Genomic DNA, 16,195 nt, shown 5'->3' with positions numbered 1-16,195 from the left:
CAACAAAATATCAATGTGCACAATGCTGGCTTTCATCATCAGGCAATTTCTCAAACTGAAGTGGAAACTTGTACAGTTGTAAACAGCAATCTAGTTCACATTACTGAAATTTTGACAGATCAGAAATCCAATGGTGAAGGAAGGTCATTGCATCATTTCATTTGTAGTGTAAACAAGCAGACATAACATAATGGCATCACAATCAGGTCAGTGCAAGGACATAACCATGGCTCACACTACTGCCACGTAAGGGCATAACAAAATAGTGATATGACGTTGATTTTCAATAGGCAAACAACGTAGGTATGCAGACATGGAAACTTAACAACAGCAACATAACCACAATACTATGAACTAATTGTGATTTTGACAGCAATACCATATTATATTGACGGCTAGTTGGGAGAAAATATATTTCGTATTGGGCTCTGTCGCTTAGCGACTCCGCCCAGTACGATATACTTTCTCCCAACTAGCCATCAATACAATGTGGTATTGCCGTCTCAAAATCGCAATTAGTTTTGTATCGCGATCCATCATTTATAAGGATAAATAAAACTGTAAAATAATCAACCTGTGCCTGAACGAAATATCAATTCTTTCTACCTGCGAAACGTATCCATGTAACACTAATTTCGCACGCAAATAACTTTGTTGTGGGTAATTTGGAATTCCCCGCAAGTTTATTGTCTTTGTTACCATAAAATGAGTTGATTGGTACCGAAAAGTGTTGAAAATTACACAGGAATGGAGTCTGAAGAGCCATTTGGTGATGAAATACCAACATTTGATATTTGTGGGACTGTTTTTAAAGAGTTATTTAAAGACAAAAGTGAGACAAATACCACAAAATATTGATGGCTCGTGCATAGCCAAAACTATAAGAAGATCGCAATACATAGTGACAAAGACTGGCCCTATACTGCTTGCGCCAAGGATGGATAACACCATCCCTTAGATAAATCTATAAGGTGAATTGCTCTGTGCACTTTGTCAAATCGCATCTTCTGGATACCAATCCATCTGTTTAATACCAGTATTTCCCCTTTGCACAACTGAGCCCCAAAGTTTTCTTTTTGTTTATAGTGTTGTTGGGCCATTATGTAGCAAATGCAAAAAGGGCTTTATTATCAGCCACTCACCCCACTTCCATTCCTAATTATAGTTTACCTGATGAGTTAACAAGAGAACCACACAGTATAATTTAATTGTGTATTTAATAATTTTACACCTCACCACATTATGATGGAAACCTAAGTCGTATTTACGCAAAGGTAAGAAATATGGATTAAAAATATGAAAAATGTGCATGTATGTACAAAATAATATAAACATCACAAAACACAAGTCTACCTTTCTATGGACTACAGGTTGGTCAATTTTCAATATTAAACTTATCAGGTAAGTCCTAGTTACAACACATGCTGCAATATATTATTAATACTTTTGGATTGTTCCTTTAATTAGCCCCTCAGGAAGGAAAAAGAGGGAGAAAACTATAAATTTAAACTGCACATAAAATGGACTTGTAACCTATCCTAACTTTGTTCACCTACCCCACCCCTAACCCAATGTTAATGCTAACTTGTCATCATTTGACTGTTGTTGGGTTTTTAAGGGAGGGGTAGGTGAACAGTTGCTTGAACACAGACAGGCTGGAACACACTAAGCATTACATTAATTTCCTCTAGCTGTGTGAAAAAAAATCATTGGGAAAAGTTTTCCTTATATATGACTAGACCCCAAAAATAATTTGTGTGACTCTTAGGGGGGGCGGGGCAGCAATTGCCTTGATTGCATACTCCCATTACTGACTTTACTGTGTATATTTGTGTGGAAATCTATCTACAAACTGTGTTAATTCTTTAATTCTAAACTATTGCACATGATAAAAATGTTTGATTTCATTGAGTGTGCAGTAAGAGTATGATGGGGTCAGTCAGGTTTAATAACCAAAGGTGTGCACAAAGCTGCTGTAAACACATTACAGGGACATTGCAGTGACAGCTAACTTTGGGGTTTATAGAGAATTTTTGTGTAAATCTTTGCTCTGTGACAGAGCTTCGTAGCTGCTGTGCACTGCACTAATTCTAACTGGAATTTTTGTGACAATCATGGTAATGAAATAACATGATTTGGAATAATTATGCACTTAGCTGTTTAACACAGATATCTATATCAGGGACTTGTCACCTAGTCTGTTCCAGACTTGATGCAACTGCACGTACAAAATTAGCTTTCAACCTGAAAAGACCACTGAGACTAAATTCTAGGTACTATGCCAATACCACTGTTAATCCTTAACACCCTAATATCAGTATGCATATTCTCCATACTGTTCACTATACACTTCCTAAGGTTCTGATGAGGAGAGCTTCTTTAACAATCAAGAGCTTTAGATTGTGATCAATTCCTTTATTCTCATGACCCTTATGTGTGATTCAGGGGTGATATTGTAAGGAGAAATTAGATACTGGTCACCCTCAGGGGTAAAAGGGTCAACTGTACATGTGATCACTACACCTACTGTCCATGTGGATCCCATCACACTGCCATTCTAAAGTGAAGTACTTTAGACACTTGAACCTGCCAGTGTCTGATTTCAATGCTCTCTAACTTTTTTTCCCTGCAACCTGATTAGTTTCTTTTTGTCAAAGTTTCCTTGACATGGCAGTGAGGAGTACAGGTAAGTCCTACAAAGACTGAAATAAAAATTTTCTTTCACTTTTTCACCCACATTAATACTCTATTTGGAAGATACTTTTCACAATGACTTAATTGCAAACACTGTGGTTACAACACAAGTGCAAATCTCAAAAATTGCAACCTTAAAATACCCAGCAAGGGTCCTTGGCATATGTATATGGCTCAATTAAGAATACCTTTGGGACAGCAACCCCTAAAAGTATTATTCCAGAGCCCTCGTTGAAAACTATGCACTCAGTCTGCTACAAAATAAACTCAAAAAATGGTTAAATGTGCTAAGAGATTGTCAGTAAATAAAAGAACACCTTTTCTTTTATGAAGTGTCTCAAGGATGAAATCACATGCAGGTACATGTGAAAATCATGTCTTGTCACTGCTAGAAATAAAAAAAAACTGTTACAACCAGTCATTCACTCTAATCATTGTGACACAGTCAACAAAAGAGGTTTGATGCATGTCAAACAGCATACCTTCAAATTGAAGGTAAATTCTTCTCTTAGAGAAACGTCACAACATTAGCTGGTCATGATTCATTAACATCATTTACCACCGATTCTTTGTGATACTTAATTTTTTTTTCTTAATTGTAATCCTAGAAGTTGTACATGGGAGAGAGAGTTCATCCACAAAGTTATTATCATAATTGTAGAAATTGAATCAAGGACCCAAGACCTTGCATCTAAAAATTTGAAAGAGAACAGGATTTACTTAGTTGGATTTACAGAAACAAACTTTGAGAATAATTCAAAGAATAGCAGATTACTAATTGGTGCAATACAATCACAGAGAACACTCATACCACAATAAAATTGAGCATTTTCTCAGTGAGTAATGCTCCTTTTTATCCAAGTCAAAATAAATAATTTTGTTGGTGTCCTGAATAAAAAGGAAACTACTGTTCTCAAAAGAGTTTGAAAATCTGCTAAGGAAAGGGGAGATATGGGCTTGGATGCCGAAGTTTACCTCCTCCCCCTCTTCATCTGTAAGGTTTGTTTAAAAGCCATTTAACCTTTCATATTTAAATAATGTTTACTTCAAACTACTAGTGTACATGCTAGTAAATACACGTTACGTCAATGAACACTTTCCAGTTCTGGACTTTGATTCATCTACTGTACACTTCCCTCCCAATAATAATTACAAATGTCACAGTTGCTACCTGTATCCAAACTCATAGTAATGAATCCCAATCGAATTCCTCGTCATCATCGTCATCCATTAATGCCGGTGCTCTTGTCCCAACCATAGTATGCTGATTACCTGTCTGACCCACTGCTGGTTGATTATTAATTGATGTCACTTTGATGCCTGGGATCGAGTGCTGTGAACTGCCGCTGAAACTTGCTGAACTGCTGTAACTATGTTGAGAACCTTGTAAAGGGGAGCCTCCAGATGTAAACTGGGGATTGCTTACTTGAAGCATTCCTTGTGGACTACCCATCATATTGCTACTACTAGAAGAAGATGGGCTAATTCCCCTTGCAGAGTTTGCTTCAGGAATAAAGCCTTGCTGGTGAAGATATTGACTAAATGAAAAGGCAAAATCCTGCCACTGATTCTGATCCACTCCCATATTTTGCAGATCAGCAGATTTCATACTGTCCATCAAGACTTGCCATGTACCAAGGTCAAAGTTCTGAAAACTTCTAGTGTTAAGGCTTTCCAAGAGTAGTTCCATGTTTTGCAGCAGATTATTTTGTTGCTGATGCTGCTGGTGCTGCTGGCGTTGGTGTTGTTGTTGTTGTTGTTGACGCTGCTGATGTTGTTGTTGCTGTTGTTGAAGGTGCTGCTGCTGCTGTGACATTTGTGCAGATGTTCCAAGGTTCTGACTGCCTGCAAAGATACTAGCACCTATGCTTCCACCTCCTGCAAATTAAGAAAATTGTACATTTAGTCATCTAGTAACCTTCCATTTACCTAATAATAATAATAATAATAATAATAATAATAATAATAATAATGCAAATGTTAGGACGTCATTTTTAAATTAGGTTTTTAAAGGAACACAAGCTGTTTTAATTAGTGTTATTAGTTTCCCACCATTTTTGCACATTGTATATTAAAGAAACTTATAATCCCGGTAAGAATATAGGTTACGTTGTTACGCCCTATGTTTTTTTGTTTTTTTTTAGTAAGCTCAGCATCTAGAAGTTCAGTACTGCGATAATAATACACGATACATATTTGAAAAGGTGGACCATGAGGTTATCCCTATAAAAGGTTCCCCAACTGAACTTTAAAAATATTAAAAAACTCTATAAAACATGCATAAAAATCATTAGTGCAGGTACAAAATGGTATAGCAAAAATGATATTTAGGAAGAAAATATATACCATTTGAATATGAGCTTCTATGTCAATAGATCTTCATGCAGCTTTTTAAGCCTTTTTTTAAATTTGTTAACACTAATCCTTATTTATCAAAATATATCCGTCATCAACATCATCATAATGCATAATGGTCATTTATTCAAGATTTAAATAAGACATAATTATATTGTAACAGGAGAAGCATCTAATCTATTTATAAACAGCATCACCCCTGAATCAAGCATCAGGGACAAGAAAATAAAGGAAATGATCACAAACTCCAGAAGCTTTGATCATCAAATTCTTCTTGTAAATACCATAAGAAATGTATGGGAAGCAGTATGCAGGACTTGCACACTGATGTTAAAATGACAAGAGAATGTTCACCTTTTCTGAATGATCTGTAGCCCAGGCCAATGAAATTTAACTAGAAGATTTTTTTTTCAGCAAACATCATTAATTATAATAAAAAGTGAACAAAAGAAAGTAATTTTTTCCTTCATAGTTACTTATTAATAACCCTTTCACTCTCAAGATGTCACTGGTAGCTCTCCTTGCTGTCTGCCGTTCAGCTCTTATGATTTTAGTTCTGAGAGAATTTGATATTGGATCGGATCAACCAATAACACCTGATTGATATTTTTCTTTATTCTCATCACTTGTCTGTTTTAATATTTCATTGATATTTTGAGGAGAAATTCTTTCTTAGTCACTCATGGGAATTAAAGGGTTATATCTATTACGACAAATGACGATCATTTATTCAAAAAAATTCTGTAAAAAGAAATACTAGTAGATATCTCTCAAAACTGGAGGTAAATTTTGATTGAAAAGCTTCTGATGCACAATTCATTTTGAACTGATTTCCACATCACAACTTCCTCCCAATATGACTCACTACTCACCATAACTGTCTCCTCCATGTGATGCATCAAAAACAGATTTGTAAAGATTTTTAAATGATGCACTAAGATCTTCAAATGCAACCTCAGGGAAAATCTTCCTTGGAGGTTCTCCATAGCTCTGTGAGGCGCCAAATCCACCAACATTAGTGTTAGGGGATGACCCTGGGGATATCCCAGCTGACATTCCCAGGAAACCCTGGTTGGTAGGCGATGAACCATAATATCCTGCACTGGTATGTAGTGAGGCTAATGTTGGTGAGGATGGTGATCCACATGGGGAGGACTGGGGGCTAATCGGTGAGACACGACCATCTTCAGGCCCATATGGTGATAACTGTAGGAATGAAACAATAATTTTCAAAGAAGTAAAAGCCAAATAACATTACTAGAATTGACAGAGCCATTGCATAGGACATTCCAAGCTTTAAGATCCTGTCTAATTTTCATTTACATTTGAATAAGTTATTGCCATTTATAAGTCTTAAAATGAAAAGATAACAGTAAGATTTTCTGGTCAATAGCATCTTACTAACATCAGGTGGAGTGCCAAGTTGTAATTTCCCTCTGGGAGGGAGGGGTCATGTGTAGTTTAACCCTCATTTAGCCAAACAGTATCACCTTTGAATCAAAACATTTAAGTCGCAAAAAACAAGAGAAATAATACCCAACTAAAGAAACTCTCGATTGTTTAACAAATCCTCTTTGTGAACACCGTAGGAAATGTACAGAGAACAGTATTGAGAAAGTGCATATTGATGTTAGGATATTAGGGCTAAGATCCTCCACATTGTGATGACTCAAGACTAGACTAACAGTAACTAACTGGCCTCAATCTAGTAGAATTTTAGTTTTGGCTCGTGGTTTTTTATTTCCACAAGCCAGTTTGGCTTGTAAACAAACTGAAAGAGTTAGTGTAGAGCCCTGATGACTATTACTTTCCTTAAAAAATACTACTTTGATTTTTGTCCTACATCTTCATCTCAAATATTTAACCACCGGTATATTTAATTTTTTTCACTTAATTACCATGCGGTGACCAATGGAATCTCACCTAACCATTATCCTGTCAATTCAACAATCTCAGGTTTAGAAGCAACTTGTGGCCCTAGAGATAGTTCAATAATTTTTCCTTTTTTAATCCTAGTTTTTCACTTTCACTGTGAAAAAGCTAATGCTCATAACATCAGCTTTAGAAAGTCTTTTTAACGGCTAACTTACGTTATTACACGACTCGGGCAGTCAGAGGGCCAATAACTAAAATCAACCAATCAAAATGCTCTATTGCCGGTCAATATTCTCTCAGTATTGGACTGGGCACTGTCCCGAATTGTCCCCAATGATACCGCACTTGTGTCCCTTTGAACTTCAGTCGTATAATAAATCTCTCATTAACCAAGCTTGCTCGGGCCCGTACTGGAAGAATATCAGCCCTCGGTCTTTTTTGTACGGACCTCGCTGTGCTCGGTCCGTACTGTCAAGACCTCGGGCCAACATTCTCCCTCGCGCTTGGTTAATAAGATATATTCATCAACTCATTTGATAAAGCCAAATTATCTTACAATACCCCCCACCAATGTAGCACCACAATTTCTTTAGAAACTTACAAGGCTCAACACTTAACCTTTTCAACTTACTAGCCAAATGGCAAGTGACAGCTTAGATGTTACAACAATTTCAGTTTGTTTACCAGCCAAACTGGCTAATGGAAACCAAAAACCACTGGTCAAAACTGAAATTCTACTTATCTGTGGCTAGTTAACATTATAAGCTTTAATGTTTCTGTTTTCCTTTGAGTTAGCTAGCGCTACAACCTCCCAAAGCTAGGAACAGAGTCAAATATTATCATTATTCACGGTTGTTGGAGTACTTTCGTTTCCATTTCTTGCTTGACCTTCAGAAGGCCCGGCTACCTAGCTACTGTAGTAAATTGTGACGATGTTCACGAAACCTAGTTAACATGGGTGTGCTAGTGAAGTTTTCCGTCTTTAAATAAGAATCAACTTGAAGAAAGTGACAAAATGTGTAGACAAAGGAACCTTGTAAGTTTTTGTTTTATTTACTATTGTTTGCAAAGTTGTTTAAGCGAGTGAAACGTTCTCATCAGAGTTAGCACGAAAACGTACGTGGAACAGTTGACATTTTAAATCAGTTTAAATTTTGCAACCCAGATGTTTAAGCTTGTAATCTTACATAAAAACAACACGGATATGATTTGCCAAAATGATGGCGAAGAAGCTAAAAGTGTGAGCTTAAAAAAGCATTATATTTTTATTAAAGTTAACAACCTTAATGTTTTCAGTGTTGTAATAAAATTCTACTGCAATTACGTAACCAACTTAGTATTCACTTTCTCTTTTTATAAGTACAAAAACTGCTTTGCATTTTCGAGGGTGGTAAGAAGTCCCCGATTAAAATTTTGGAAATCCCTGGGGGGAGGGGGGTAATCAAAGACCCCCTCGAATGGAAAATCCTGGGGGGTGGGGGGTGCAAATCAAAAAGTCTTCTGTGAGGGGGGTATGGATAATTTCTGGAACCACACAATGTATGTAACTTAGGGTGCTGTTTCTGTGATGAGAATGATAGACAAGCATTTTTTTTTTTTTTTGAAGTACAGGTTATTGAATTAATTTGCAAAAAAATTTAAAGTATGACAAACAACTGGCATTGACAATCAGATTTGAGAACCATAAATGCAAGATAAGTTTCCTTTGTAGAAAATGTCTTACACGTGGCATTAGCAATATGTAATTAGCCACAAAAATAATCTCTTAACCCTCAAATTCACTTCATTGGCAAAACCCCATGTGAATATTAACGTACATGTATTACATAGAGGAAGTAGGAATTTAGAGATACAACCCCAAATGCCACAAATAATTTAAACTCCATTTTTAACAATATTAGAACATTTGCATCATCTTCAAAATCGAATTTTTTCACATCAAAATTGCCTCATAAATAACTAATGCCAAGTCTTTTCAATGATCACCTAACTAGTTAGAAAGCCTAATTTATTGCTTTGATGAAAACAAAGAAAAATTAACCTTTTAGCCTGAGAAATAAAATACCATTAAGGCGGAGTCATAAATGAGTTAACCTCTTAGCTTTAAACGGAATTGTTTCGACGCATGCAATCGGTTCGATCCCTTAATATTTTGACTCTAAAAGGAGTCACTGAAATGTAAATTACCCCAGGGATTACCATAAGATTGCTAATAAAATACACTGGAAAAGCCGATTTTTTTTTCCAGGCGCTTGTCCTGGTAAAAATTTTTATTTTTTAAGATCAAATTATTACTTTAGTTTAGCTTTGTTGATGTATTTATGACGTTTAAGGATTCGTGACCTTTTCATCTACTCAGTCTCTATGGCACATGTTCTTGGGACAAATGAAATCAACAACGTGAAAATTCGATCGTCGATGATAAATCGAGCTGTAAAGATCACATTCGTCGATTACACTCGTAGAGGCGTTAAAATAGGTCATCGGTTTAACATTACAGGCGAGGAAATGATCGACAGGATGTTTTGAGGCCCTTTCGTGAATCACGTTATATCATACACAAACTGCTTACAATAATATGAAGTGGAAAAAATGCACTGATTAGGACAAGAGTCAGTACGTAAATACGCATGGAAATGAAACCAGCATTTCGATCGTACTATAAAACATATATACAATAAAATTCGATGTTAGTGAAAGCAGTGTTGTTTACAATCCCTGTACCTAAGCTTTCACAAACACCTATGCTTACAAAATCTATGCTTACAACTGCGTTAGCGCCATGTTTCGTATTGCGCAGCGGTGTGATCTTACCCTAGAATCGCTTGGCCGTCTTTTCCTGTTTTGCCGCGAATGTGCACTGTCATCTTGTGGATTCTGGTCTATCGCCCAATATGATCCCTAAATTATCACACAGATTATTTCAACATATAAATCTGACAAAAATATTGCGATCAACCCTAGTATCAGGTCACAATAGAGGTTTAACTACAATCAATACGCATGCATATGATGTACCTTTCCAGGGTCGTCTTTGCTTCTGGGCACTTTCATAAAGCACTTGTTAAGTGACAGATTGTGCCGGATCGAATTCTGCAGATAATAAAAACAATATATATTTACTACCGAGTTCAATAAGGGGTAATGACTGAAATAATCGCCTCGAAAGTTTAATATTCACTAGTTGTCCAATTTTCGGCGACAGTGTCTTACAATACCATACATTGTATACCTTCCATCCATTTCCAGCTTCTTTGTAATACGGAAACTTATCACAGATCCACTGATAGATCTCACTCAGCGTCATTTTCTTCTTCGGTGAGCTATTAATGGCAAAAGTGATCAAGTTGGCGTAAGAATACGGCGGTTTGCTTTCGCGGGTTTTATGTTGTTGTGCCTCCTCGTCGTCTAATGTCGCGTTCGGATCGAGGGGCGAGCTCGGCGGTTTGCGAAATGGACTCTTGTCCCGACTTGGATCGTTATTGTTGTTCGACATTTTGTTAGCACTGCTCAAAGCCGTGCCAACACTAAGCTTCGGTAGCCAGTCCATGGCTGTCAGGCTACTGTTCAGCTCCGCCATGATTGCAATGGCGTTCTTGCCAACCGTAACGCTGCAGGGGGTGGTAAAGCAAAACTCATCACGCATGTCTCCTTCTACTCTACTATGTGTAAAGCTGGAAAAAACGTCATCAGTGACGTTAAAGGTGACCTCAGCGGCGTGCAACATATCTCGACCATTACGCATACTTATATAAATTGTAGGGGCAGGTCAAGCACAAATGCCTTTTTCCAAAATTCTAGAGCTGCAATGAGTAGCTGAATCATTATATTGTGCGTTGATCAACATATCACAGACGATGTTAGTACTCAGAAATACTAGTCAATGCTGTTCTGCAAGCTGTTGCACTTTCGAATTGAAAAAATCTCGTTTTGCAGAGATTTTTCAAATACACTTTTGTCTCTAGCAGGAGTAGTTACGCTGCACCCCTCCCGTCTCTAGCTTCGCACAAGAGGTCTGGGCAAGTGCTCTTCGTAGATGCCAATTCTGTCCTCTACAACAATAATTTATTTACCAACAAAGGTGTATTTCCAATATACCCATGGGTAAAACTCCTTGCAAAGCATAAGTGATACCCTACACCTAACGGTACAAAATAATTTCAAGTATGTAACCGCGTCGTATTCACTTTATTCCATCTGACGTCATATTTGGGCGTGAGAATTTCAAGAGCTATGGTTGTGACTTTGACCTTCTCCCACAGTAACAATGGAAAATCAGTCGTGCGTTCAACGACTTTTAAAACTTTGGCGGGTTTAAATGCCTTAGCTTAGTTTCAGTTTGTTATGTAGTTTGAACGTTTCCATGGAAACTGCGTCTTCTCACGAACTTCCGAATGTTCTTTTCCTTGGTCTAAAGTAGGGGATGTTCTCCGGAAGTCGATTCTATTAAATTTCAGTTAATTTCATGTTGTTTATCGTTTTGTTGTCCTGGCTCTGTTTTCATTTCCTCTTTTACTTGTCTCCGAAAAAGATGCGCCGTGCGGAAAACGGTAATGGCCGTGCTGATGTTTTTAAGTCCACTCTCGGGGAGGTAATAACTATCAAAGTTTTTGAAAGAGGCTTATGGTAGTAAATTGTAAGAGAGAAGATAGCTCTTTCCCATTCCATGTGCTCTTTTTTCTAACTTCCAGATCTTTCTTCTCGTTATCCAGTGGCGGATCCAGGGGGAGGGTCCGGGGGGTCCAGACCCCCCCTTACAGACCTGACGCTTACAACTTTGAAATTGAAATTCTTACATCGACAGGATCGTATATCACTTTTCAACTAGCTGATCTTTTTAATGAATCTAAGTAAACGGTAAGCGACCAAGGAATTATAACGTGCAACCGCGACTGGTGGGAGGGGGTGTTGTGGGTGTGGGGGTGTGGGGGGAGAAGTAATTTGCCTCAAAAGAGTCCAACAGTCCTTTCTGAACCAAAGTTTGGACCTCCCCAATCAAAAATTATTGGATCCGCCCCTGTTATCGGTATAAACTTTACAACACCAAGCCACTTCATCTTTACCTCTATTGTCTCGGATGCGTGTTGTGAACTTTGCAGCGATAAATATTAAAACATAACCCGGGAAAAAGGAGCAGGTATGTAAGAGCTATTTCACACTTCTTAGCCTAGGTTTAATAGCTGCACGGTCTGCGCAAGACTCGAGTAGAGGGCTACGACTGTCGCGCGCGCGCGGCGCACCCTCGGATGCGGACTTAGCTAGCCGAAAACATTAATAAAAGAGTTCTTCAAGTTTGATTTTACGGAAAGATTACTTATGCATCATTCTGAATACAGAGTTGCAAGACACACGTAAAGTTGAGTATAATGAAGTCCGCCACCGATAGCGAAACTTTCACAATTCTAGAGGCAAGAGATGTTTTAGACAAAACATAGCCGACAAAGCTAAAATTAAAACTAAAGCACACAAGATAAAGTGATAAAAAAAAAAAGATTCTAGGGGAAAAAAAAAGTAAAACATAAATTAAACGAATCGGAAAGAAAAGGATAGTTATATTCCCACACCGGGAATCGAACCCGGGCCACGGCGGTGAGAGCGCCGGATCCTAACCACCAGACCATATGGGAATTCACACGCTACATGAGTGAAATATTAGATAATAATCATTTTACATATGATGCACGATCCTCGCAGTAGATAGCGCTATTTATGGAACAGCGAAAATCAGACCGGAAAAAAATCAGGCCTATCATTCCATCTCATATATCATTTTCACGGGTTTATTACGAATCAACTTAACGGCCTGCTCCCAGTTGGCTTGTTAGCTCAATTGGTAGAGCGCTGCACTAGTATCGCAGAGGTCAGTGGTTCGAGTCCCGTACAGGCCTGATTTTTTTCAGGTCTGATTTTCGCTATTGCATAAATAGCGCTATCTACTGCGAGGATCGTGCATCATACGTATCTAATACCGCAGTTGAAAATATATGAACTTCATATATTCATTCTATCTCATTTATCACTTTCACGGGTTTAAAACGAATCAACTTAACGGCCTGCTCCCAATTGGCTTGTTAGCTCAATTGGTAGAGCGCTGCACTAGTATCGCAGAGGTCAGTGGTTCGAGTCCCGTACAGGCCTGATTTTATTTCAGGTCTGATTTTCACTATTGCATAAATAGCGCTATCTACTGCGAGGATCGTGCATCATACGTAGCTAATACCGCAGTTCAAAATATATGAACTTCATATATTCATTCTATCTCATTTATCACTTTCACGGGTTTATTACGAATCAACTTAACGGCCTGCTCTCTGTTGGCTTGTTAGCTCAATTGGTAGAGCGCTGCACTAGTATCGCAGAGGTCAGTGGTTCGAGTCCCGTACAAGCCTGATTTTTTTCAGGTCTGATTTTCGCTATTGCATAAATAGCGTTATCTACTGCGAGGATCGTGCATCATACGTATCTAATACCGCAGTTGAAAATATATGAACTTCATATATTTATTCTATCTCAATAATCCTTTTGTTGTCAACACGTCCCATTTTCTTTGGTCATATAGCTGGTAGCGCACGTTGGCATAATCCTTTTGACAACGTCGACAATGGAGCAGTAAGATGAGGCAGAAGACAGTCAGAAAAATTTTTCAAATGGTAAACGTGCACGTACCATCGTAGTTGGCTTTCCTTCCCACAGTTTGAAAATAAACAAGTCATTCTTGATTCTTACTAGGGCAAAATATATTTTACGAAAATCTGCAACCGACAGTCATTATCTTGAGCCCTTACTTGGCATTTTTTAATCAATTTCACTAAAATACTCGGCTATATTAAGACACATCCCGAGTTTGGTATCAATTTTCCATGAGAGAGTAGACCTTTCTCGTAAAACCGGTGCGACATATATATCTATGAAAAAATTTTTTCATATACTACAACATCAAATCCCATCCTCAGTAAGATTTTTACACCAAATTTTAAACAAAGACTCTCACTGAACGTAGGGTTTAAGTTTAGAATATCAACGGACACTTCCAAGTACGAAGCTGTGGCTTGACTATGCAGCCCTCGAACTGTTATTTCCACGCCTTGCATTTGGAGTCCTGGGCGCATGGGCCCAGTTGTTCGAAGGCTGATTAGTGCTAACCCAGGTTTAAAATTTAATCCAGGTTTCTATATTTCTCTGTTCAAAAGTGGTTTCGGGGTGATTTTTCCCATTTTATTAGAGCATTCAATTATCAAATTGCAGACAAATGGAATTAAACTGAAGTTTTTTTTTTTTTTAAGCTTTCAGATCTGAAATCAAATTTCACACAAATCCTTGGTTATTTTTACCCACCTTTGAACAACCCGGCCATGGGTTGAGCCCATACACGGCGAGAGAAAGGAGGACTTTAGAAGCTGGGGTAAAGGATTTATGGATTATAATCATGGGTAAACTGGCTGATATACTTAAATAAGCATTGTTCACAAGAATTTTGATAGTAGAAACTTTATTACACTGCTACAACTTAAATCTAACGTCTACGGTGAGGATGCCTTGCAAGGTGTGTCCATGACCATCAAACGGATCTCCCAACCATGCAATATCTGTGTAGCAAATCACCCGATCACTACGTTACGACATCTTGACAGGGCCGAACATGATCGATAGACCAAGAATAGTCAATAGAGATAAGTTTATATCACGGTTAGTAATAGGGGAATCCTTGTTTACAATATTTGCCTCATTAGCATAAGCAATTCAGTTTCTGATGGAGCTAAAAATAAATCAGTTCTGAATATCGAAAGGTCAAAGTATGATTAGCTCGGCCAATGAATACGAGCCTGATGCAATGAATACTGTTTGTGCAACACGGGTTTAAAAACTCAAAATTTTATATAGAATGTATGAGCTCATTAGCGCTTTTGCCACCAAGAAATTTTGCAGTTTTTGATGGACTATTTCTCCTTGAATATCACACCCAAAGAGCTAAAAATTTCACCATATACTAAGGTTTTCTAGCTCTTTAGCTGCCTGAAGTCAATTAGTATCTAACATGCTTCCTTCTTTACGCAAAGCCGTATGCGAATGAGCAAAAATGTAAACAATGACGTCAGCATGAATTCGCCTATTGGATGGGTCACGTGACTAGCGCAAACAATAAGGCCTTTCTCCCCGCCGTTCGCTTCGATTAGGGTCTAGCAATGGATTGAACGTGATGGACGGAAATGTAGAGGAAAAAAATCGGGCAAAATAATTCCAATGAACTGCACTTAACTGGGCGACCTAATCGGAAGATTGAAATCGACATATCAGAGCTGTCGAACGCTTTTAGAGTCTTACTTAACGTCACGGCAAAACTGATTGGCAAACAGCTCTTCTCTTCATTCTCCGTCTATCGTCGACTCAGAATGGACTATGGAGACTTTTGTCACAAGACACTCTCAGCTCGGTCAAACCTGGACCCCATGAGCTTGGTAATGACCCAACTCACCATCTGAGTCACCTTGTAGTTCATTGGCGGGGCGTCAGAGCACAATTCCCAAGATCTTGGGGTTCGAGTCCTCGTAATGGAGTCAGAATATTTTTCATTTTTTGTCACCATACTCGAGATAGAAGGAACGACGTCTTTCTTGAAAGCTGGATCTCACTGCAACCCGTGACATAATGGAAAGAATGGAGGAACTAGTTCTCTCGCCCACCCCTTCTCAGACTCTACGCGAACAAAGATGACATATGTGCAACGGGGTACAAACGCTGACCAACCTGATTTATACCTACCCTGGCTGACGGGAGCTTTTTGAAACGATTCCAGCTGTTCTAGTTTTGTTTTCTTTGCAATTGCGCCTTCTGTGAACGCGTTTCCGTTAACAGCTGGTAAAAACACCTCCTTGTCGGTCTTCTCGTTTGCACGCACGCAAAATTTAAGTTCTCTTGCTGTTGAAGAAATAATGGAAGACCTGATCCTACATTTACATTGTTTGTCCTCATGTGAAGGTACAAAGTTAAATAAAATAGCAAAAAACGGAAGGAAAAACGCCTTGCGTGATTTGTCCCTTGGCAATCGTGTATTGCCTGACTTGGTATTTGCAAAGCTGCCGGAGGGGCTACTTCAAGATAGACGCAGCCCTTAAAAAGGGCAAATGTTACTTTAGCTTTATTTCGTCAGCAGCAATTCGACGTGACTTACGAACTGAAAACAAGTTCACTTTTTTCGCTTATATTGATTGCGCTAGTTTGTCACAACTCCAGGTAACCCTGTTTATTTCTTGACCACTTGGGATCGCTCTAA

General features: G+C 38.3%; 1 protein-coding gene and 1 non-coding gene across 2 annotated transcripts; both read right to left on the bottom strand.

Annotated features, from left to right (window-relative positions):
- Nucleotides 1-2,703: 2,703 nt before the first annotated feature.
- On the bottom strand, nt 2,704-10,559 carry LOC111324226 (forkhead box protein J3). The gene is made up of 5 exons (XM_022927728.2): nt 10,157-10,559; nt 9,943-10,017; nt 9,739-9,825; nt 5,922-6,255; nt 2,704-4,572 (listed from the first exon to the last, which is right to left on the bottom strand). The coding sequence occupies exons 1-5, from the start codon at nt 10,502-10,504 to the stop codon at nt 3,878-3,880; spliced, it is 1,539 nt and encodes a 512-aa protein (XP_022783463.2). The 5' UTR covers nt 10,505-10,559; the 3' UTR covers nt 2,704-3,877.
- A 1,920-nt stretch (nt 10,560-12,479) lies between these two features.
- On the bottom strand, nt 12,480-12,551 carry Trnae-cuc (transfer RNA glutamic acid (anticodon CUC)). Its single transcript has one exon. It is a non-coding gene; the product is annotated as a tRNA-Glu (tRNA).
- Between the last annotated feature and the right edge of the window lie 3,644 nt (nt 12,552-16,195).

The sequence above is a fragment of the Stylophora pistillata genome, chromosome 8, assembly GCF_964205215.1.
Source record: "Stylophora pistillata chromosome 8, jaStyPist1.2, whole genome shotgun sequence".
Classification (NCBI taxonomy): domain Eukaryota; kingdom Metazoa; phylum Cnidaria; class Anthozoa; order Scleractinia; family Pocilloporidae; genus Stylophora; species Stylophora pistillata.
The sequence above is the reverse complement of the archived record's forward strand: the minus strand, read 5'-3'. Positions and strand labels throughout refer to the sequence as shown.

Coding starts and splice junctions, on each gene's coding strand:
- LOC111324226 (XM_022927728.2), bottom strand. CDS start 10,504: ATGGCGGAGCTGAACAGTAGCCTGACAGCCATGGACTGGCTACCGAAG. Junction 9,826..9,942: donor GCAAAGACGACCCTGGAAAG/GTACATCATATG, acceptor GTGATAATTTAG/GGATCATATTGGGCGATAGA. Junction 4,573..5,921: donor ACATGGAGGAGACAGTTATG/GTGAGTAGTGAG, acceptor CTTAATTTGCAG/GAGGTGGAAGCATAGGTGCT.